General features: G+C 43.9%; 1 protein-coding gene across 1 annotated transcript in view; it reads right to left on the bottom strand.

Annotated features, from left to right (window-relative positions):
* POLN (DNA polymerase nu) overlaps window positions 1-24,725 on the bottom strand; it is a 205,173-nt gene that overhangs the window by 151,136 nt on the left and 29,312 nt on the right. The window contains exons 3-5 of the mRNA XM_065405742.1: window positions 24,591-24,655; window positions 22,187-22,708; window positions 17,497-17,693 (exon numbers count right to left, since the gene is read on the bottom strand). Coding sequence (XP_065261814.1) covers window positions 17,497-17,693; window positions 22,187-22,708; window positions 24,591-24,655 — 784 coding nt within the window. The remainder of the gene's footprint in view (window positions 1-17,496; window positions 17,694-22,186; window positions 22,709-24,590; window positions 24,656-24,725) is intronic.

Below are 24,725 nucleotides of genomic sequence, written 5' to 3'. Positions count from 1 at the left end.
CCTGCCCTGTGGGCGGGTGGCGTATGTGTGCAGTCGGTGCAAGGAGCTCCTGGCCCTCAGAGACCATGTACGGACTTTGGAGGCCAGGGTGGCGGAACTGGAGGAGCTGAGAGAGGCAGAGAGGTATGTTGATGAGGCTTTCCGGGACACTGTAGAATTGTCCCACCTCCGCTTAGACAGCACCTGTGCTGTTAAGGAGGAAGAAGGGCCCAGGGAAGTAGAGCAGTCAATGGGAGCAGAGGGAAACTTTCCCGTAGTTGGGACCCTCCTTCCAGATGGTTCTGGGGTTGCCTCTCGCACTGAGGTTGCCTCTCCGGGGGAGGGAACTCCAGTTTCTAGGAAAAGGCAGGTGTTAGTAATGGGAGATTTGATTATTAGAAATGTAGATAGCTGGGTCTGTGATGACCGGGAGAACCGTATGGTGACTTGCCTGCCTGGTGCGAAGGTTGCGGATCTCTCGAGGCATCTAGATAGACTTATGTGTAGTGCTGGGGAGGAGCCGGTGGTCGTGGTACATGTAGGTACCAATGACATAGGGAAGGGTAGGAGAGATGTCCTGGAAGCCAAATTTAGGCTGCTAGGGAAGAGACTGAAATCCAGGACCTCTATGGTGGCATTTTCAGAAATGCTCCCAGTTCCACGCGCAGGGCCAGGTAGGCAGGCAGAGCTTCAGAGTCTCAATGCGTGGATGAGACGATGGTGTAGAGAGGAGGGGTTCACGTTCATTAGGAACTGGGGAAACTTCTGGGATGGGGGGAGCCTATACAGGAGAGATGGGCTCCACCTAAACCAAAGTGGAACCAGACTGCTGGCACTAAACATTAAAAAGGTTGTAGAGCAGTTTTTAAACTAGGAGATGGGGGAAAGCCGACTGCTGCAGAGGAGCGTGTGGATCGGACACAGACTTCTCTTAGGGGAGAGTCTGATGATAGAGAATCTCCAGGTTATAGTCAGGAGCAGAGGACTGAAAAGTATAATGTAAGGGCCGGATCAGATGATAAACAGCCACATAAAAAAGAATCTGGCACATCAGAAAAAGGCAGGCTAATAAACAGGGACAAGTTTTTAAAGTGCTTGTACACAAATGCCAGAAGTCTAAATAATAAGATGGGTGAACTAGAGTGCCTTGTGATAAAGGAGGATATAGATATAATAGGCATCACAGAAACCTGGTGGACTGAGAGCAATCAATGGGACACAATCATTCCGGGGTACAAAATATATCGGAAGGACAGAACAGGCCGTGCAGGGGGAGGAGTGGCACTATATGTTAAAGAAAGTGTAGATTCAAATGAAGTAAAAATCTTAAGCGAATCCACAGGTTCCATAGAGTCTCTATGGATAGAAATTTCATGCTCTAGTAAAAATATAACATTAGGGATCTATTATCGACCACCTGACCAGGACAGTAATAGTGATGATGAAATGCTAAGGGAAATTAGAGAGGCTATCAAAATTAAGAACCCAATAATAGTGGGGGATTTCAATTATCCCCATATTGACTGGGAACATTTCACTTCAGGACGAAATGCAGAGATAAAATTTCTCGATACTTTAAATGACTGCTTCATGGAGCAGCTAGTACGGGAACCCACAAGGGGAGAGGCGACTCTAGATTTAATCCTGAGTGGAGCGCAGGAGCTGGTCCAAGAGGTAACTATAGCGGGACCGCTTGGAAATAGTGACCATAATACAATAGCATTCAACATCCCTGTGGTGGGAAGAACACCTCAACTGCCCAACACTGTGGCCTTTAATTTCAAAAGGGGGAACTATACAAAAATGAGGGGGTTAGTTAGACAAAAGTTAAAAGGTTCAGTGACTAAAGTGAAATCCCTGCACGTTGCGTGGGCCCTTTTTAAAGACACCATAATAGAGGCTCAACTTCAATGTATACCCCAAATTAAGAAAAACAGTAAAAGAACTAAAAAAGAGCCACCGTGGCTTAACAACCATGTAAAAGAAGCAGTGAGAGATAAAAAGACTTCCTTTAAAAAGTGGAAGTCAAATCCTAGTGAGGCAAATAGAAAGGAGCACAAACACTGCCAACTTAAGTGCAAGAGTGTAATAAGAAAAGCCAAAGAGGAGTTTGAAGAACGGCTAGCCAAAAACTCCAAAGGTAATAACAAAATGTTTTTTAAGTACATCAGAAGCAGGAAGCCTGCTAAACAACCAGTGGGGCCCCTTGACGATGAAAATACAAAAGGAGCGCTTAAAGATGATAAAGTCATTGCGGAGAAACTAAATGGATTCTTTGCTTCAGTCTTCACGGCTGAGGATGTTAGGGAGATTCCCAAACCTGAGCTGGCTTTTGTAGGTGACAAATCTGAGGAACTGTCACAGATTGAAGTATCACTAGAGGAGGTTTTGGAATTAATTGATAAACTCAACATTAACAAGTCACCGGGACCAGATGGCATTCACCCAAGAGTTCTGAAAGAACTCAAATGTGAAGTTGCGGAACTATTAACTAAGGTTTGTAACCTGTCCTTTAAATCGGCTTCGGTACCCAATGACTGGAAGTTAGCTAATGTAACGCCAATATTTAAAAAGGGCTCTAGGGGTGATCCCGGCAATTACAGACCGGTAAGTCTAACGTCGGTACCGGGCAAATTAGTTGAAACAATAGTAAAGAACAAAATTGTCAGACACATAGAAAAACATAAACTCTTGAGCAATAGTCAACATGGTTTCTGTAAAGGGAAATCGTGTCTTACTAATCTATTAGAGTTCTTTGAAGGGGTCAACAAACATGTGGACAAGGGGGATCCACATAGTGTACTTAGATTTCCAGAAAGCCTTTGACAAGGTCCCTCACCAAAGGCTCTTATGTAAATTAAGCTGTCATGGGATAAAAGGGAAGGTCCTTTCATGGATTGAGAACTGGTTAAAGGACAGGGAACAAAGGGTAGGAATTAATGGTAAATTCTCAGAATGGAGAGGGGTAACTAGTGGTGTTCCCCAAGGGTCAGTCCTAGGACCTATCCTATTCAATTTATTCATAAATGATCTGGAGAAAGGGTAAACAGTGAGGTGGCAAAGTTTGCAGATGATACTAAACTACTCAAGATAGTTAAGACCAAAGCAGATTGTGAAGAACTTCAAAAAGATCTCACAAAACTAAGTGATTGGGCAACAAAATGGCAAATGAAATTTTATGTGGATAAATGTAAAGTAATGCACATTGGAAAAAATAACCCCAACTATACATACAACATGATGGGGGCTAATTTAGCTACAACGAGTCAGGAAAAAGATCTTGGCGTCATCGTGGATAGTTCTCTAAAGATGTCCACGCAGTGTGCAGAGGCGGTCAAAAAAGCAAACAGGATGTTAGGAATCATTAAAAAGGGGATAGAGAATAAGACTGAGAATATATTATTGCCCTTATATAAATCCATGGTTCGCCCACATCTCGAATACTGTGTACAGATGTGGTCTCCTCACCTCAAAAAAGATATTCTAGCACTAGAAAAGGTTCAGAAAAGAGCAACTAAAATGATTAAGGGTTTAGAGAGGGTCCCATATGAGGAAAGATTAAAGAGGCTAGGACTCTTCAGTTTGGAAAAGAGAAGACTAAGGGGGGACATGATAGAGGTATATAAAATCATGAGTGATATTGAGAAAGTGGATAAGGAAAAGTTATTTACTTATTCCCATAATACAAGAACTAGGGGTCACCAAAAGAAATTAATAGGCAGCAGGTTTAAAACAAATAAAAGGAAGTTCTTCTTCACGCAGCGCACAGTCAACTTGTGGAACTCCTTACCTGAGGAGGTTGTGAAGGCTAGGACTATAACAATGTTTAAAAGGGGACTGGATAAATTCATGGTGGCTAAGTCCATAAATGGCTATTAGCCAGGATGGGTAAGAATGGTGTCCCTAGCCTCTGTTCGTCAGAGGATGGAGATGGATGGCAGGAGAGAGATCACTTGATCATTGCCTGTTAGGTTCACTCCCTCTGGGGCACCTGGCATTGGCCACTGTCGGTAGACAGATACTGGGCTAGATGGACCTTTGGTCTGACCCAGTACGGCCTTTCTTATGTTCTTATGTTCTTATGAGTGCTTGAGCTCTACCAGATAGTCCAGCACTATAGGAAGGGGTGTAGTGCAGGGAGTGAGCCCTTTATGCAGACACCATATGGAGAAACATTTACACTTTTGAAGGTACATATTGCGCATGGAGTCCCATCTGCTGTTCAGTAATGTGTTTGACCTGTTCCAAACAGGCTAACTTGGAACCATGGAGGAGCCACGCTTTGAGATGGAGCTTCTGCAGCTGTGGATGGAGGATCTGACTGTCATCTTGGGATAGGAGGTCCGATCTCATTGGGAGAGTTTGTGGAGGACAGACTGACGCACAGCAGATAAGGATACCAGGTCTGCCTGGATACGTGCTGGGGCAATTAAGATAATGTTGGCTTTGTCGTCCCTGACCTTGCGTAGGACCCTGTGTATTAGTGGGATCAGTGGGAATGCATATATAAAAGTGTCTTGTTCCACCGAATCAGGAAAGCATCCCCCAGAGAGTGGGGGCCAAGCCCCACTCTGGAACAAAAGAGAGGGCATTTGCGGTTCTGTGTTGTGGCAAATAGGTCGATAGACGGGAATCCCCATAGATGGAATATTTGTTGTGCGACTGTCGACTTCAGTTCCCATTCATGGTCCTGTGAAAATAGTCTGCTTTGTGTATCAGCCATAGTATTCTGACATCCCGGTAGGTATGAAGCGGAGATGTTGATGTGATGCTGGATGCACCAGTTCCATGGTTTCATCACTTCCATGCATAGGGAACGCGATCGGGCCCCGCCTTGTCTGTTGATGTAAAACCTGCATACGATATTGTCTGTCATTATTTGGATTGATGTGTTTCTTATGAGCAGCAGGAAGCGAAGGCAGGCATTCCATACTGCCCTGAGTTCTAGAAGGTTTATGTGTAGGTGTGATTCCAACGTTGACCACCTTCCTTGTATCGTGTGGTGGTCTAGGTGTGCTACCCAGCCCAGTAGGGAGGCATCTGTAGTGATCATGATGGATGGAAGTCTGTGGTGGAAGAGGACACCTACACAGATGTTCTCTTTTTGTCCACCACTGTAATGCAATCAGTACCGCGGTTGGTAGTGTTACCTCATTTTGAGTGTGTGTTTGGTGGGTCTGTATACTGAGCTCATCCAGCCCTGGAAGCACCTCATATGTAGTCTGGCGTATTTGACCACGAACGTGGTGGCGGCCATGTGACGCAGTAATTGTAGGCACGTTAGTGCCTCGATTCTTGGGCAGATCGACAGTGTCTGTGAGGTGTTTGATGGTCAGGATGTTTGATGTGAGGTAGCGAGACTTTGGCCTGAGTTGAGTCTTCTAGATAGGCCCCGACGGACTCTAGTTGTGTGGGTAGCAAAGTGGATTTTTGAAAATTTATTTGCAGTCCTAGTCTCTGGAAGAAGTTGATGGCGAGTCTTGTGATTGTTTCTGTCTCCTTGTATGAATGATCTATGATGAGGCATTCGTCCAGGTATGGGAAAAATATGATCCCTTGTTTGTGTAGGTGAGCTGAGACTACTGCCAGGGTTTGGAGAACAACCTCAGTGCAGTGGAGCTCCTTCGGGATGCTGGATGACGATAGCCATGAGACTCTGCACATGACTACTGCAGTAGTCGTAGTACGAGCTGCCGTATTGGCCATGTCCAGGGAAGCTTGTAGGGTCATTCTGGTGACCAGCTGCCCCTCAACCAGGACCGATTTGAATTGGGCTCTTCTGTCCTCTGGTATATCTGTGGTATAGTCAAAGAGTTTGCCATAGTTGTCACAAACATACTTGGTAAGGAGGGCGCTGTAGTTGGCTACTCTGAATGGTAGTGTGGACGATGTATATACCTTACAGCCTAGGAGGTCTAGTCGCTTGTGGTCCTTATCTTGTGGTGTGGATCGGTGTTGAAGCTGTTTTGCCCTGTGGGTTGCTGCTTCCACCACCGGGAATTAGGTTGTGGGTGGGCAAATAAGAAGTCCATGCCCTTGTCTGGGACATAATATTTGCGATTTGCCCTCTTGCATGTTGGTGGAGCGGTAGCCGGGGACTGCCATATATTTTCAGCAGGTTCTAGGATGGCATCATTTATAGGAAGCGCAATTTTTGATGCCGAAGTGGGTTGCAGAATTTTCAAGAGCTTGTGTTGTTCCTGAGCTCCTGAACCTCCTCTAATGGAATGTCCTGGCTGATTGCTATTCTTTTGAACACCTCCTGAAACTGTCTGAAGTCATCAGCCAGAGTGGGTGGAGGTGGCATGACAGCTTCATCTGGAGACGAGAAAGAGTCGTGTTCTGGTGACACCATCTCAGGTACGGCCTCTTTCTTGGGCTCCTCAGGTAGGTCCTCTGTGGCCATGGATGTAGGCAGCACAGGGGATACCAATGGGGACCGAAGTTGTGCCCTGGGTGGTGAGGAAGTGCGAGCGTACTGGGCCTTATAAGCTGCCCGTGGGTCCCATGGTGGCCATTGCATTGGATATGGCATGTGGTTTAGGTATCTTGTATTTTGCTTTAGTGGGTGCTGGTGGTCCCATTGCAGTGCCATCTGCCGGTGCTGGATGGTGTGTCAGTGCCGGTGGTGGTGGCAGTACCGAGGTTTGCGTTGGCACCGGAGGTGGCTGTGTGGTTGGCAGCGCCGAGGAGGAGACATGGGTAGTTTGATGTCTCAACTCCTTCGTCTTGTGGGCGGTGCGTCCGGTGCCGGAGGTGCCAGGAGAGTTGTAGGTGCTGATTCTCAGGGCCGTCGGCACTGCTGATAGCGACCTCACAGGGGACCACTTCTTTTCATTCGGTTCCCTGTGTGGGTAGGTCGAGGCTCGCTTCCTCTTCTCCTGAGAGGGTGGAGCCATGCCCTTGGTCGGTTCCGACCGGGATGGAAAGCACTTGGGAGAAGGTTTAGATACGTCCTTCTCCGATCCAGGTAGGAGAGAGTTCTCCATAAGGATCATTTTCAGGTGCAGATCTCGGTCGCGCTGGGCCCTCGCCTTCAAGTTGTTACAGTGGGTGCACTTGGCTGGAATGTGCATCTTTCCGAGACATCTCACACAGAGTGAATGTCCGCTTGAGCGCGGCATGGCCTCTTTGCAGGAGCCACATCTTTTAAAACCAGGAGAGCCTGGCATGTTGAAATAAAAAACAAGAGGACCAGGGTTTTCACTCCACAGGAAGCAGAGAACTTGGGGGGGAAATGGTGGGAAAAGGTTTTTTTTGTTTGTTTGTTTTGTTTTTTAAACTATTAACTAACTTATCTAAAGGGAAGGGTAAAACTGGGTTAATCGTATCGAATTTTTCTGTCAATAGGGGAAGAAACTACAGCACTGCCTCGAGCTCCGTCTTCAGGCAAGGATGGTAGAGAAGGAACTGAGGGGTCATGGCGTGCGCACGCTGAACAGACTCCAACGATGCTGCAAGACAGCAGCTGCACATGCGTGGCCTGACCAGGCACTGCTACTGAAGATCTCCAATCAACGGCGCCAGGACGCACTGTCACCTGGAGTGGAGCACCCACAGAGACAGCACTCAAAGAAAAATATTTCAGTGACTCTTGAATTTGCAAAACTCAGAAGAGATGTTTAAGCATTCCAAAAATAGTGTATAATTTATTTATATTCCCAGACAAAGAAATTATGTTAAAATGGAGTCCAGGTTGATAGAACATATCAGCAATTTAAAGGTAAATACATTACAGGATGTAATTAGCACTCAACCCAGCAGTATAAATCAAGGAAATTCTTGAACTCAAAAGAAATCCAAACATGTTAAGATTTGGAAATACAAGTAGGGCATCCAAAGCAATGTAACTTTGTCCTGTAGTGGCAGCATACAGTGATCATATGATTAAGGCATTTTAGTGTTTGTGGCACCAGATTTCTTTAAACTGATATTTAAAGACAGGTGTTTTTCCTCCTCATGGTGTCACTACAGGGCAGAGTTAATATATGCTGGGTGTCCTGATTGTGTTCAATCTCCCTTGAAGAAGAAACTTGCAGTTATGAAGAAGAAGAATAAAAATGACTATTAATCCTAAAAAAAAATCATCCAATGTGGTCTACACACAAAATGTCAGGAGTTTTAAATATTGGAGGTTTGAAGCATCTGCATTTTTCTGTTATTAAGAGAATCTGAGTCCAAATAAAATCCAACACCAGGTGCTAAATTTTTTAAGGGCCCATTTCTTAACCATTCCTAGACTAATTAACAGATTCACTTATAAATTCTCAGAAAATTCTATACTCAAAGAGGTGTAATTTTAGGAAGGATATGATGTATTCTTCATATACAACAAAGGGGTTAAAAATCCCACTTTAAGTGCAAATCTCAACACAACATTATTATGGAGCCACAACTGGCAACTCCATAATAAACTTAACCATGCTAATGGTGCTACGATAAATTAAATCAGCAGTTTATGCAGGCAGATTAGTGAAATCATGATTTAAACAGTTACTGAAAGCTACAAACAAATTGTTAATATTTTAACACTATACAAAGTGATATTTAAATATAACCTGCTTGTTGCTATAAGATCCCTTGGGAATAGCATAAGCATATCACACTACTTTTCATCCTTCTCAAACTGTTTACAGTTTGTTTGCCTGTGCTGTATTTAAGAATTTATTATGCAGAGTTATAAAAAGCAGGGAGATTTATGTAGACTTTGCTATGAATCAAAACTAGGATGTCACTAAAAGGAATTCTCATGGACAAAAAAGATTGTGTTTAATAGTAAACAAAGCTTTAAATAAGGGTACGTCTTCACTACCCGCCATATTGGCGGGTAGCAATCGATTAATCCGGGATCGATATATCGCGTCTCGTTAAGACGCGATATATCGATCCCCGAACGCGCTCACCGTCGACTCCGGAACTCCACCAGAGCGAGCGGCAGTAGCGCAGTCGACGGGGGAGCCGCGGCCGTCGATCCCGCGCCGTGTGGACCCCAGGTAATTCGATCTAAGATACTTCGACTTCAGCTACGCTATTCGCATAGCTGAAGTTGCGTATCTTAGATCGATCCCCCCCCCCCCAGTGTAGACCAGCCCTAACAGTGGACTAATAGATATAGGTTTTGTCTAAATGCTAATGATTCCACATTAAAATGATATGCTGGTTTTATAGAGGTGAACTATTGTATACAGTAGTACACTGATGACTTGCACAATTTATAATCTGAACGAAAAACTGATGCTGGGATTTCATATTTCTAAAACTTCACTTTTGAAAGCTCTTTAAAGGAAGGGATTATTCTATTTTTCTGAATTGCACAGCACAGTGCCCAGTGTAAGTATTAAACAATAATAATTTACATTAAAATTACTGTCAGAATCTGAACAGTAACAATTAGCACTTTTATATTTACAATTTTATAGATGGAGAGAGTGAGACAAACAAATAAAGTGACTTGCCCGTTGATCTAGTTAACTCAAGAACTGTGACAGAACCTAAGTCCCTGTCCCCGATCTTATACTTTATAAAGTATAATTAATTTTGACAATCTGATTTTGTTGTGTTGTTTTGTTTTTTACTTTTTGCTCGTTTACAAAATTCAGTAATTCACAATAGACCTCCCAGTCATTAGGGTAAATTAGCTAAATTCTAATACATTTTAAAAATTTGACTAACATTACCTTCTGGTCCCCTTAAAATTCTAAGTCCTGTGTCTTCCAAAGTCTGATATATATAATATTATACTAGATTTTTAAAATAAATTAACAATGGAATTTGATTAAATTAGAAAAATTGGATATTTAAAAGAAATAAATGCAGTCTTTAAAATTAAGTGGCAATAGCGAAGAGAGATTTATACTTTAAACAACGCTATCTTATAATTTAGACTGAACTTTTTATCTATACTATTATAAAAATTGCTACTGGCTGCTAAGGAATATCCCCAGGAATCTTAAATGCTATTTTAAAAAAATCCACTCTATTCAAAAATTTAAAAAAATTATTAATACAGTTCAAAAAGCTGTGCTGTAATCCTGTTCATATGTTCTCTTTAAGAACGCCCACCAAAAATCTCCCAGAAATGAAGTACAACATCCATAGGCAAGAAAAATAAAATTGGAAAGGAAAGTTACTTACCTTTAATATCTAGAGCTATTCAAGATGTGGTGTTTACCTGTGTTCCACTTCTAGTTGTATGCATGTGCCCCATGCACTGGAGATTGGAATGCTTTAGCCAGCAGTGTCTGTTGGTCACACCTGCTCCCCTGATGATCTCGAGGCCCTCTCCCTATGTGATATAAAAGGGACCAAGTGACCAACCATCCTCAGTCCCAGCACCACTATCAACTCCAGGCTATTGGTCTCAACAGTAGTGGGGAAAAAAGAGAGTGGGTTATGCAACACATGTAAACAACACATCTCTAAGAACTCCAGTTACTAAAAGTAACTTTACTTTCCATTTTGAATGCTTGTTTACATGTGTTCCCAAGCAGTAGGTAATAGATGGAGCAGGGTACTGCAAGTCTAATTAAATAGAGAATGCAACACAGCCTTCCCAAACTGGGCATCTGAATGAGATTCCTGAACTAAAGTATAATAGCTTTGGCTAGTGAAAGTATGTATACTACAACAAGTAGTAGCCCTACATATATCAGCTACAGTTATCCCTCTAGGACACACCTGGGATGGAGGGGATAAAGGGGACAGTCAGACCTCCTCCTGCCCAGGGCTGATTGCCGGACTCCCTCCTGCTTGGGCTCTCCTTCCCCCCCACAAATCCTTCATCAGGAGGCAGCCTGGGCTCAGACTCTCCTTCCCACCCCCGACAATCCCCCAGTCCCATACCTGCAGGCAGCAGCAGGGCTCTGGCTGTCGAAAGCAGCAGCACAGAAGTAACAGTGGCAATGGGGCACTAAGCCTGCCATGAAAAGTGATATTTATCAGTATCACTTTTCACACTGCCACTCTTACTTCTGCACTGCTGCAGCCCATTCTCCGCTCTGCCTTCAGTGCTGGGCAGCGGAATATGTACTTGTGTGTGGGGGGGAGGGGGTGTAAATGACCCTGGACACAAAGAAGGGGGGCACAACAAAATAAGTTTGAGAACCGTTGCTCTAGTAGAAAGTCACCTAACATGATTTGGGAGTTCTTAACTGGCCACCTCATAACTTTATGCAGTGATATACCCAACTGGAGATTGAGTCAAGACTGCCTGACTCTTGGATCTCTTGGCAACAGAAATAAATAGCCTAGGGGACTCTGTGAATGGTTTTGTTCTAGACAAAATGATAGGGTTGCCAGGCATCCGGTTTTTCACTGGAACACCCAGTTGAAAAGGGACCCTGGGAGCTCCGCTAAAAGTCCGGTTGGCTGCAAGTGGGCAGGCAGGCTCTGTGCCCGGCAGCCATAGGTGCTGACTTCTGCTCCCGCCGGTGGGTGCTCGACTCCCCTTTGCCCCCGGCCCCGCACCGACTCCATCCCACCCAGCCCCCATTCCAACCCCTTCCCCAAAGTCCCCACCCCAACTCCGTCACCTCCCTGCCCCTATTCTGACTCCTTCCCCAAATCCCCCCCGTCCCGACTCTTCCCCGCATCCTCCCCTGTGCATGCCACGTTCCCGCTCCTCCCCCTCCCGCCAAACAGCTGTTTGGTGGCGGCAAGGCAGGAAGCGCTACGAGATAGGCAGAGGAGCAGGGACGCAGCACTCTCAGGGGAGGAGGTGGAGGAGGAGGTGGGATGCGGGGGAGGGGGAGGGGGAGCTTGGCTGCCAGTGGGTGCAGAGCACCTACTAATTTTTCCCCGTGAGTGCTCCAGCCCTGGAGCACCCATGGAGTCAGCGTCTATGCTGGCAGCTCCGCGTGGTTCCCAGGAAATGGTGGTATGTCCCTCCAGCTCCTAGGCAGAGGGGCAGCCAGAGGGGCTCCGCGTGCAGGCACCGCCCACAGCACCAGCTCCACAGCTCCAATTGGCCAGGAACTCTGTGGCTGCAGCCAATGGGAGCTGTGGAGCCGGCGCTTAGGACTGCGCCTGCGGGTAGGAGCAGTGCCTGCGGGCGGGGGCAGCGCACGGAGCCAACCTGGCCGCCCCTCCGCCTAGGCGCCGGAGGCACATGCTGCCATTTCCTGGAAGCCGTGTGGTCTTCCTCTGTCCCCAAGAAATGCCGGGGCCATCTGAGGCCAGCACCACCTGGAGCCCACACCCTTCATCCCCTCCCGCACCCCAATCCCCTGCTCCAGCTCTGAGCTCCCTCCTGCATGCTGAACCTCTCGGCCCCAGCCTGGAGCTCTCTCCTGCACCCCAACCCCTTCATCCCCAGCCCCACCCCAGAACCTGCACCCCCAGCTGGAGCCCTCACCCCCCCGCACCCCAACCCCCTGCCCCAGCCCAGAGCACCCTCCCATACTCTGAACCCCTCGGCCCCACCCCCAACCCCTCCTTCACCCCGAAACCCCTCATCCCCAGCCCCACCTCAGAGTCTGCAACCTCAGCTGGAGCTCTCACCCCCTCCTGCACCCCACCCCCTGCCCCAGCCTAGTGAAAATGAGCAAGTGAGCGAGAGTGGGGGAAGTAAACGATGGAGGGGGGAATAGAGGGAGCGGGCAGCGGGGCCTTGGAGAAGGGGCGGGGCCAGGGTATTCGATTTTCTGCAATTAGAAAGTTGGCAATCCTACAAGACAAAGTTTGGAAAACATCAGAGTATGTAACGCAGCCTCACACTTAGTTGAATGAGGCTTTGGGAAAAAACAGGTAAGCGAATGGACTGATTTAAATGTGTCAGAGATTACCTTGGGAAGAAATTTAGGTTGTGACCAGAGTGTAACTTTAACACTGAAAAATCATATATGGGGGTTTCCATCATCAGAGCTTGCAATTCCCAGACCCTGCATGCTGATGTATAGGGCCCTACCAAATTCACAGTCCATTTTGGCCAATTTCAAGGGCCGAGGATTTTAAAATTGTTCAATGTCATGATTTCAGATTGCAAAGCTGTTGTAGGAGGGTCACGGGATAGCCACCCTCACTTCTGTGCTGCCTTCAGAGCTGGGCTCTGAAGGCAGCAGCCATGGAACTTCCTGCAGCAGGAGATGGCTCCTGGAGGTGACACTGATCTCCCAGTGCTCCCTCACTTCTGTGCTGCCGCTGGAAGTGGGTCTGATCTCCCCACCCAGCCCAGGTTAGCAGCTAGGAGCACCTGGCTGGGGTGCTCCCAACAGCACGTGGGAGATTGGACCCACCACCTCCAGAAGCCTCTTCTGGCTGCAGAAAGCTTCGGGGCTGCTGCCCAGCCTCGGAGCTTCCTGCAGCAGCAGGAGGTACCCAGAGGTGGGTCTGATCTCCTTCCAAGAGTGGCTGTGCAGGGGAAGAACAAGTCTTATGTCTCGCCATCCAAGCCGGGATTAGCAATTAGGAGCCCCTGACTGGGGTGCTCCCAGGAACACAGGGGGAGATCACATTTCTCGGGGAAAGGGTTATTTCACGGTCTGTGACATGTTTTTCACAGCCATAAAACTGATACGGCCCTACCACAGGGATCGGCAACCTTTGGCACGTGACCCACCAGGGTAAGCACCCTGACGGGCCGGGCCGGTTTGTTTACCTGCCGCTTCCGCAGGTTCGGCTGATCGTGGCTCCTACTGGCCGCGGTTCACTGCTCCAGGCCAATGGGGCTGCAGGAAGCAGCGCGTGCTGAGGAATATGCTGGCCGCCGCTTCCCGCCACCCCCATTGGCCTGGAGCGGCAAACCGCAGCCAGTGGGAGCCGCGATCGGTCGAACCTGCGGACGTGGCAGGTAAACAAACCGTCCTGGCCCGCCAGTGTAAGCACCCTGGTGGGCCGCGTGCCAAAAGTTGCCAATCCCTGCCCTACCGATATAACTGCAACAAAAAATGGCATCTTCATAGAAAAAAGGAGTAATGAGCACAAGGCTAATAGCTCAAACGGAGGTCCCACCAAGTAGATCAGTACCACATTAAGATTCTAAGATAAAAGTAAGTAAAGTAAAATATGTTATCTTATTGAAGGAAAAACTCTCAGAAGACAAATTTTTCACAAACTTTTTAACTGAAGGATGAGATGGTCGTGAATTGGTGGATGATGTGCAGAGATAGCAGCCAAACAAACACGTAATGAGCTTAGCAACAAACCAACAAATAGATACTTGATATGAAGGACTGATGTCTCTCATGGGAAAGAATTAACTGAATGGATGAAAAACATTTTCATTTTGCAGTCCTCGGAGACTGCTTTCTGCTCTGAATCAACAGAGGTGGAGGTGTCAGAGAGATTTCTGATTTCTTTGAACCAGTATTGCCTGGGCCAGTCTAGGGCTATTAGGATGACTGAGGCCTTGTCTGGTCTGACCTTCCTTAATACACGTAGGGTCAGAGGAACTGGGTGATAAACATACAACATGGCCTGAATCCAGGGGATTAGAAAGGCATCTTCTTGAGAACTCAGACTTTGTCCTCCCTTGGAACAAAATACTTTGCATTTCTTGCTCTGGTCAGCTGCAAACAATCTATGCAGGGTGCAACCTACTGATTGAAAATGGGCTTGATGGCCAAATCCTTTAAGGACCATTTATGATTTGAAGAAATATGTCTGCTTAGATTATCTGCCAGCATGTTGTATTGTCCTGGAAGGTGATCTACAGTTAGTACTATGTTGTGCAGGATACATCAATTCCACAGAACGATTGCTTCCCTGCACAAGATTGTTGATATGGTTCCCACGTATGTTTACATCAAACATTGTGGTGGTATTGTTGAGTCTCATCTGTACACTCTGATATTTGATATGAGGTAGAAAGGCCATGCAGGCAAGCCATATTGCTCTGAGCTCCAGGACACTGATATGAACCCAAGCATCTCTTTGAGACCATTGACCCTGTACTGCACACTCCAGCAACCCAGCAATGACACATCAGTCACTAATGACTTTGTGGGAAATTCTGAGGAGAACAGACATCCCTTGCAGACCTGATATGGATCTTTCCACCAGTTGAAGGAGTTCAAAACTTCTTGAGGTATGTGTACCCTCATATCTATATTGTGACCATCAGGGTGATAAGCCATCCATTATCACCCCTTACGACAACAGAGAGACAGTCTGGTGTATCAACAGCTGAACATGAGCTCCCAGAATGACACTGCCCAAATGGGATAGTGCTATCCTTGGAATCTCGAATAAGAGCAGAGTGGTTATTTTAACCTCTGTATTTGGCTCTGCAAGAACACTGTGTCCAGTTCTAGTGTCCACTATTCAAGAAGGATGTTAATAAACTGGAACAAGTCTAGAGGAGAGCTACAAGCATGATTAAAGAATTGGAAGACATACCCTACAGTGACAGATTCAAGGTGCTCAATGTATTTAGCTGAGCAAAAGATAAGGTTAAGAGGTGACTTGATTACAGTTTATAAGTACCTACACAGGGAAGAAATGTTTGATAATGAGCTCTTCAATCCAGCAGAGAAAGGTACAACACGATACAATGATTGGAAGTTGAACATAGGCAAAAATTCAGACTGCAAATAAAGTGTAATTTTTTTAAACAGTGAGAATAATTAATCACTAGAACAAATTACCAAGGGTCGTAATGTCACTGGAAATTTTAAATCAAGATCAGACGTTTTTCTAAAAGATATGTACTAGGAGGCCTGTGTTATACAGATAGTCAAACTAGACTGTCACAATGGTCCCTTCTAGTCTTGGAATCTATGAAAGAAAAGAAAAAAAATCTATAATTGGGGTCACCAGAGTACATGAAGCCATGTGACCTTAAAACCAGAGACATGTCCTTGAAGTAGTACATGATTTGTTTTGCAGTTCATTTATCAACTCTGACCTATTGTTGAATCTGCCCTGCAGTAGGTACACTCCAGCCATCATGGAATCGATTAGAGTCCCAATAAACTATCTTGTGTGTTGGAATTAAGTGAGACTTCCATGTTCCCTCTCAGTCCCAGTCTGGACAACAGATGTATGATGTACTGAACACTGCTTATCACCTGCTCTGGAGATGATCCTCTCACCAACCAATTGTCCAATAACATGGACACCAGTGAAGCCTTTCCAGGCTGCCTCCTGCTGGAAAGAGAAGGGAGGGGCTGCTTTCAGAGCTCTCTTCTTCCTGGAGACAAAGAAGTGAACCAATCCTCTTTCTTTTAAGGAAGTCTTGAGAGATCTTCCTCTGTGTTCCTGAGAGGTGTGATGCCTATTCCTGCTCACAGCCACAGAGGCAGGAGCAGGCAGAGCCCCAGAGATAAAGGCAGTTACAGGACACTTTTCCCTGAGGACAATCCCAGACTAGAGGGATCCTGTCTCCCATCTGGTTCAGAGACCAGCTTTATAGCTTTCTCTAAAAGGAACAACTTCATCCTGATGTCTCTAGATTTAGTTGTCCTCGTTGTAAGGATTTTACAATTCTTCAACTTTTCTTTTATATATCCCTCACTTTAAAGCCTGGCTTTTTCTGTCCCAACATCATGCCAGACTCACCCATCCCCACCTCCCGTACAGGGTAAAAAATGAACCTAGAGAAAGCTGAAACCTACTAAAACATTACACTGATCACTATACTAAATATCCTACTCTAAATAATTAACTATTTACAAAGTCAGAATAAAATATGCAACTGGAAAAAGAGTGGACATTGCTGTCTGGGTCAGTCTCACATCCAGGAGCAGCTGAAAGGAACTGAGGGCCAGTTGGACACTTTGCCTCCCCCCGCTTTATACCTTCGAGGTCACCAGGGGAGCAGATGCAACCAAATAACATTGCTGGCTAAAGCATTCGGATCTCTAGCACATGGGTAGGGTGACCATATGCCCTGTTTTGGCCAGGACAGTCCCTTTTTTAAGCCCTGTCCCAGCCGTCCTGACTTTTTTGGCAAAAGTTCGGCGTGCACCCCTAGAGGGGCAGAGAGGAATGTGCGTGTGTTTCGGGGGGGTGAATAGGGCTCTGGCGAGCAGCGACACCAGCCGGGGGGGGGAGGGGGCAGGCAGGGTTCGGGCAAACAGTGATGCCAGCCGCATGGGGGAAGGCAGGGTTCAGGCAAGCAGCGATGCCAGCCTTGCGGGGGGCAGCAGGGATCGGGCGAAGAGTGACACCAGCCCCACATGGGGAGCAGGCTGGGCTCAGATGAGAGCCCTGTGCGTGGCAGATGCAGGGCTGGGGCCAGCAACTCGGGTCAGTCCTGTGCTTGGGGGGAGGGGAGGCAAGGCACAGGCCAGCCCCATGTGCAGGGGGGGGAAGAGGGCAGGGAACGGACAGCCCCACGTGCAGGGGGAGCGGGGGCATGGCTTGGGCGAGCAGCCCCATGCAGTATCCTGTTTTCCCTTTGGGAAATATAGTCACCCTACACATGGGGCATATGCACACCACCAGAAATGGAACACATGCAAATAAGCACTCAAAGAAGAATTACTTACACATTTGTTGTAGTATTAGACAACAGTGACAATCAACATCATTGCTATTTACACACATACAGAACAAAGAGATTACTGTATGTTCCCTCACCTGATGTACTTCTTATGAGTCTGTTCCTGTTGCTCCCAAACAGAAGAGTGCTCTATTTTTAAATAAATACACTTATCATTTCTGGTACAGGCATCCCAAACAATTGGATTAACAATTGAAGAGCCTTTGGAAGGACAAAGTTGGTCTGTCTGTCTCTTTATTAACACAACAATTCCTCTTACTGATGAGACTAGGCCCTATAAGTACAATTGATTAAGATGAGTAATATTTTTCTACTGAGCAGCTTTATGCAATTCTATATAGAAATTTCCACATTTCCCTAGATGCAGTGTGTTACGTACATTACATTTATTTAAAAAACAAACATATTTTTAGGGCCGTCAATTAATGGCAATTAACTCAAGCAATTAATGCAAAACAAATTAACTAGATTAAAAATTAGTTGCGATTAATCTTAGTTTTAATTGCACTGTTAATAATAGAACAATAATTTATATTTATTATAAATATTTTTGGATGTTTTTCTACATTTTCAAATATATTGATTTCAATTACAGCACACAGTACAAAGTGTACAGGGCTTTATATTATTTTTTATTACAAATATTTGCACTGTAAAAAAAGATAAAATTGTATTTTTCAATTTACCCAATACAATTACTGTAGTGCAATCTCTTTATTGTGAAAGTGCAACTTACATATGTAGATTTTTTTTTAACACAACAAAAACAAAACAATGTAAAACTTTAGAGTCTACAAGTCCACTCAGTCCTACTTCTTGTTCAGCCAATCACTAAGACAAACAAGTTTGTTTACACTTACAGGAAATAATGCTGCCCGCTTCTTATTTACACTGTCACCTGAAAGTGAGAACAGGTGTTCACATGGCACTGTTGTAGCTGGAGTTATAAAAAAAACCAACCTTCTGTTGGTGGCATCTGACTCAGATGACGAAAATGAACATGCATTGGTCCAGTCTCCTTTGGATTGTTATCGAGCAGAACCCATCATCAGTATGGATGCATATCCTCAGGAATGGTGGTTGAAGCATGAAGGGACATATGAATCTTTAGCACATCTGGCACGTAAATATCTTGCGACGCTGGTTACAACAGTGCCATGTGAACGCCTCTTCTCACTTTCAGGTGACATTGTAAACAAGAAGCGGGCACGATTATCTCTGGCAAATGTAACCAAACTTGTTTGTCTAAGCGATTGGTTGAAGCAGGACTGAGTGGACATGTAGGCTCTAAAGTTTTACATTGTTTTGTTTTTGAATGCAGTTATTTTTCTGTACATAATTCAACATTTGTAAGTTTAACTTTCATGATAAAAAGATTGCACTACAGTACTTGCATTAGGTGAATTGAAATATACTATTTGTTTTTTTTTTTACAGTGCAAATATTTGTATTCAAAAATAAATAGAAAGTGAGCACTGTACGCTTTGTAGTCTGTGTTGTAATTGAAATCAATATATTTGAAAATGTAGAAAACATCCAAAAATATTTAAATAAATGGTATTCTATTATTATTTAACAGTGCGATTAATCATGATTAATTTTTTTAATCGCTTGACAGCCTTACATATTATTGTTACATATTTCTATTATGGTAGCACCTATAAGCCCCAGTCATGGACCAGACCTCATTGTCGTAGGCACTGTACAAACACAAACCAAAAGACGGTTCCTGACCCAAGAGTTTACAATTTAAGTCATTAACCCTGGATGCTCATCCCATTTAAAAACACAGTATAAAATGCTATATAATATTAAAGACTACTCATAACATCTTGGCATATAAATACATACACATCCAACTACTAATATGAGAATAGTAGACTAAATTAACCCTTCCAACTCTCAGCACACACTTTCTCAAAAACCTGGAGGAAAAAGCTGTTCTTTGCCTTACTGTCCAGAAGTTTCTGGTGGACCAAGGTAGAGCAGTGAATTTCAAAGTTAGGGAAATCTCAATGAATACCTGCCAGTGACTCTCTGAGTTTGTGTTGAGGGAGCTTCTGCTCAAGCACCTTACCTGTTCACAACTGCAGTATGGCCTAACATCTTTTAAATAAGTTAAAAAAAAAAAACTTGCATCAAAATGCACCCTTCTCAAATTTTAGTGAGTGAAAGGATGCTGTTTTTTAAAGTATATACAAAAATGGGAGAGGGGGACTAACTTTTTAAGATCAATACAAGCTTTATAAATATGCCACAAAACCATGTACTACAATAAGTATCTACAATACTTGTCGTCTTCATAGTGGAGTGGATGCTGACATTTACATTTTTCCAAATATATGTAGTTTCAGTTTCTGTTGTGCAGAAAAGCTTTCGCATTAGTTATTTTTGGTTTCAGTTAAATTAAGAGGTTCAGAGAATATTTTCTTCATTGGGACTATTTCATTCAAAGTTGAGAAACAGAGCGGGAGATGAAAAAGCAGAAAACATTATTTATAGATTGGAAAACAAAAACCAGCTGAGAGACAATGAGATCTACTAATTCTAAAAAACTTGAAGGGCATGGAGCTAGATTTTCAAAGGTATTTAGGCACCCGAAGATGCAGCTACACAGCTCAAAATACAGATTTCAATGGGAGTTAGGCACCTAACCTGCTTAGGGACTTTTGAAAATCCTACTAGGTACCTAAATACCTCTGAAAATCCAGCCCATGGAAACCAGAAACAATCTGTGAATTCATTAACTACAGTTAATACTTTCTTTGTTTAATAAATCAGTTTTAAATGCAAAGTATGTTTTGATATATTTACTTTTTTTCCTTATGTATCCAACACATTTAAGGTAGCCACATTTAATTTTTTTTAAAAAATTTTTAAAAATTAAATGCTAGTCTTGTGCATTTTCAATTGAATTCCAATTTCAATTCAAATGCCGCTTGATACAACTCATGAATACAAAATTAAGCATCTAGTACAATAAGAAATGTATCAGTGACAATTTCTAAATCAAGATTGGCTGTTTTTCCAAAAGCTATACTCTAGGAATTATTTTGAGTAAGTTCTATAGGCTGTGCTATACAGGACTTCAGATTAGATCAGCAGTTCTCAAACTGTGGGTCGGGACCCCAAAGTGAGTCAGGACCCCATTTTAATGGGGTCACCAGAGCCAGCATTAGACTTGTTGGGACCCAGGGCTGAAGCTGAAGCCCGAGCTCCACCCCCACCTGGGACAATGGGGCTTGGGCTGCAGACCCCCCCCCCCACCCTCCTAGGGATCATGTAGTAACATTATTGTCACAACGGGGGTCGCAGTGCAATGAAGTTTGAGAACCCATGGATTAGATTATCACAATGGTCCCTTATGGCTTCAGAATCAATGGTAAGTTTTCATATTCATATTCTAACACAATAAAAATGTAAAAATTTAGAATCTGAATAAATTTATATATATATAAATGCTTAAATAAAATATTTACAGATATAGTGTTTCCTTCTGGTTAGCAAAGAGAACCACCAAATTTAGTAAAGATTTATATATAATATTTAGCATATATTTATATTATAGTATATCTAGCTGCAAATTAACATGTTTTAATGGTTATACCCGGAAGTGCAGCAAACCCTGCAGGACCTTCCCTTTGAGGGCACAGGGATTTTTTCAGAGCAGACAGACTTCAAGCTGCACAGCTTGAAAGACTCCAGGGCGACCATGAAGTTGTTGGGAATGCATACACCGGCAACCCAACGCAAGCACTTTAAGCCCCAACCATAACAACAACAGCGCTCATATTCTCCTCGGCCGAGGCAGAATTTTTATAGACGAAGGGGCAGGAACGGCAGGCGGATACCTTCCAACCCCCCTTCAGGGCAAGGCCATAGCCTGTCTAAGCCTTCATCAGGGTCTAAACAGGCCTTTTGAAGATGCGCACCCGCCACACTACAATGTTTTCTGAATCGTCTATCCCACTTCTACCATGCTTGGTCCCAAATAACATCGGACCACTGGGTTCTTCACATGGTAGAAGTGGGATATTCTCTCCAATTCTGCTCCTCTCCTCCTCCCCCTCCCCAATCTTTTTCAGGGACCCCTCTCATGAGCAACTCCTTATCCAGGAGGTGCAATCACTCCTTGCCATAGGGGCAGTGGAGGAGGTTCTTCAGGAGCTAAGGGGAAAGGGCTTCTACTCCCGTTATTTCCTAATCTCCAAGGCAAAAGGGGGTCTCAGACCCCTTTTAGACCTGCGAGGACTCAACCAGTTCATGGTGAAGTTGAAGTTCCGCATGATCTCCCTGAGCACTATTATCCCTTCCCTGGATCCGGGAGACTGGTACGCCGCACTCAACATGAAAGACGCATACTTTCATATAGCCATTCGACCTGCGCACAGATGTTTTCTCTGGTTTGCGCTCAACCACAAACACTATCAGTTCACGGTCCTCCCATTCGATCTGTCAACAGCCCCCCAAGTATTCATCAAGTGCATGTTGGTCGTAGCAGCCTTCCTCCGGAGGAGGCAGGTGCAGGTATACCCATACCTAAACGACTGATCTGTGAGAGAAAAGCCAGCAAAGGGGGGCGGCTATTAAAAGCTATTGTATCAGTAGTGGAAGACAAAAAACTCTTAACCATTGTGAGTGGTCATTTGGGAATCAACCATGTCCCTTAAGGATACCTGAAAACATCCTGGTTCCAACACATTTTTCACAGCTCCAGTATGAACATTTTCTTAAATTCATAAAACAAATAAATTATTATTCACTAACCTGATCCGAGCTCAGCTGTGAAGAACCATCTTGAAATACCATAGTAACCACCAGAGCTACTGCCTCTTTTATAGTTGTGATTAACTGGCTTTTTTCCTCATATCCCAAATTTCTGATGTCACAAAACGTTTTTTCAGGTGATTCTGCTTGTTCAGAAGCCCAATCATACTTTGTTTTATATGAATTAACATCTTTCTTTACTGGTAACCACCGTTCCATCTTGTATGAGCAATAAGTAGATATATCCTGCTTCCTTTTAAGACTGGTGATATTATTTTCACTATTCTTATTTTTCTCTCTTTGTACTGACGAGTTTCTCTCTTTATCGTCCCATTTTGTTAGGTCTACATCCTGGTAATTTATAAAAGTGCTCATACTAGAAGTGAGCAATACTGAGCTCACTATTTTGGTGTTTTGATTACAGAACATTTTGTCCATAAGTTCTGTACTGGCTAACTGACTACTATTTTTTGCAGGGCTGGTATTCATATTTAATGATGCAGCTATAGAATCATGCATCTCCTGGAAGAACCAGAAATTTTTTAGTGGATAAATTATTCACCTTTTTATTATAGGTCAGAAAATTAAGCAAATATCAATTTAACATTTCCTGAAAAGCTTTTCAAAATGATTTATGCAGAAAAAACACAAAAATGTTGATATTGTCTTACTTTCATTTTAAAATAATAGAACTCATACAACACATCAGGCAGATTTAAGATAGAAGATTCAATTTAACAAGACAAGACTAAATATGCATCCCTTTAAAAAAAATCACTCTGCTCCTTTATATTATTTGTAATAAAAAATTACTATTATTTTTCAATTGTTGCTGTTGGGGTCATATTTAAGTGAATTACAGGGCTCATGGAAAGTGCAAAGTTAACAGCCTACTGACTGCAAAACTGGTATTAGCAGCTGCAGTACAAGCTTCTCTATCATCCATATTAAAGTGCTTCATCCATGACCTGAAAAGGCAGTCTTCAGAGGCCAAATGGAACTTTATTTTCCATGCCTATTCACTCTTTTGCCTCATTTATCAATCAGGGTACCAAAAATGTGACTTTAATTTCTCCTTCCTCAGCTTATTCCTCGGCTCCCTAACTTCAAAGTTATGAAACCAATTCTCTAGCCTGAGACTACACACTCTGGGAACAAGTTGATAACCAAACACAATTAACAGAAAAATCTGTCTTCTTGTATGTGGCTTATCTGCCATCAATGTAGCTAATGGTTCTGACTGATAGTATCTGGTTAGGGAAGAAGACAAACTGAATGAATCTGAAGTAAATGGAGTGGGGAGCACTATAAAGAGTTTGCCCCAACCACCATTCCCAATCATATGTGCTGGAACTAGGGATTCTGCTGTGCCCCCACCTTAAAGTGGTTTCCATTATATAAAGGGTTTACAGTTTGGTTCAATAGCTCTCAGTACTCCCACTATAAAAATTGTTCCAGCACCCCTGTTCCCAATAGGACACCACTAAGGCTGAAAGAGAGGGAATAGCCTTAGCATGACACCCAAACATTCAATCAGCTGATACAGTAGAGTGCATTCTACTGCCAAATAGCAAGCAGAGAGTCCTACATTTTTTGTGTTCACTTTGTGTGCATGTAAAATTGAATTATGACACTGAAAGTATTACACATAAAACTGTGGGTGACAGTTCTCCTGAAAAGGCTCAAAGGTGACAGTTCTCTTGAAAAGGCTCATTAAGACAAAATGATTAATTTATGTTTTCAAAATGTCATTTTGGGAGGAAGGAAAGGAGGTTTGACTCATGAATTCTGAACACTTGGGGCTGGCAATACTGTAATCCTGACTGTTCCAGGCTATGGCTCCTAGGGTAAAAAAACGTTCCTGCTGGATACAGGAAGCAGAAATTTGGGCATGTCTCCTTTCCTCCTCTGCTCACTATAGTCCTCCTTCTGCTAGTTAGAATATACTCCTTTGAGTGTGTTTATTTTGGGGGTGGGATGGGGCTGACTCCACATGCACAATATACCTTTTCCACTCATCTCCTATGGCTGACTACAGCTATGTCCCCAAGAGCCACAGAGAAGCAAGGTAAACATAGTCCCCATATTACACTAGTGGTGGAAATAAATGGCACCTCAAAAGTAATACCAGCTTCTTCCTGGAGAAACAGCTAGAGACAACTTGGGAGTCATTAGAGTGAGCTGACAAAGGAGGCAGAACTGGAGCCAAGACTCCTGCGGCTAACTGGATGACAGAGGTAAGACAGAAAGCTAGAGGAAGGATGCATATTGTCCAAATGGGTGACTGATAATACACACACCGTTTATGTTAATAAAATTTATGGTGGAAAATAAAATTTAACAACATAAAAAGTACATTTTTTAAACTTTTCCCTTATTTTTTTACTTTTTACAATATACTTGCCTCTTCATTTTCCAAAGTGATTTTCTTTTCCCTGAATTTATACTCATTCATCTTCTCATTATTACCTTAAAAGAATAAAAAATAAAAAAGGCATTTGTATACTATAGCCAGAGGTGGCAGCAATGCCTATGGCTA

The sequence above is a fragment of the Emys orbicularis genome, chromosome 5 (assembly GCF_028017835.1).
Source record: "Emys orbicularis isolate rEmyOrb1 chromosome 5, rEmyOrb1.hap1, whole genome shotgun sequence".
Lineage (NCBI taxonomy): Eukaryota > Metazoa > Chordata > Testudines > Emydidae > Emys > Emys orbicularis.
The sequence above is the reverse complement of the archived record's forward strand: the minus strand, read 5'-3'. Positions and strand labels throughout refer to the sequence as shown.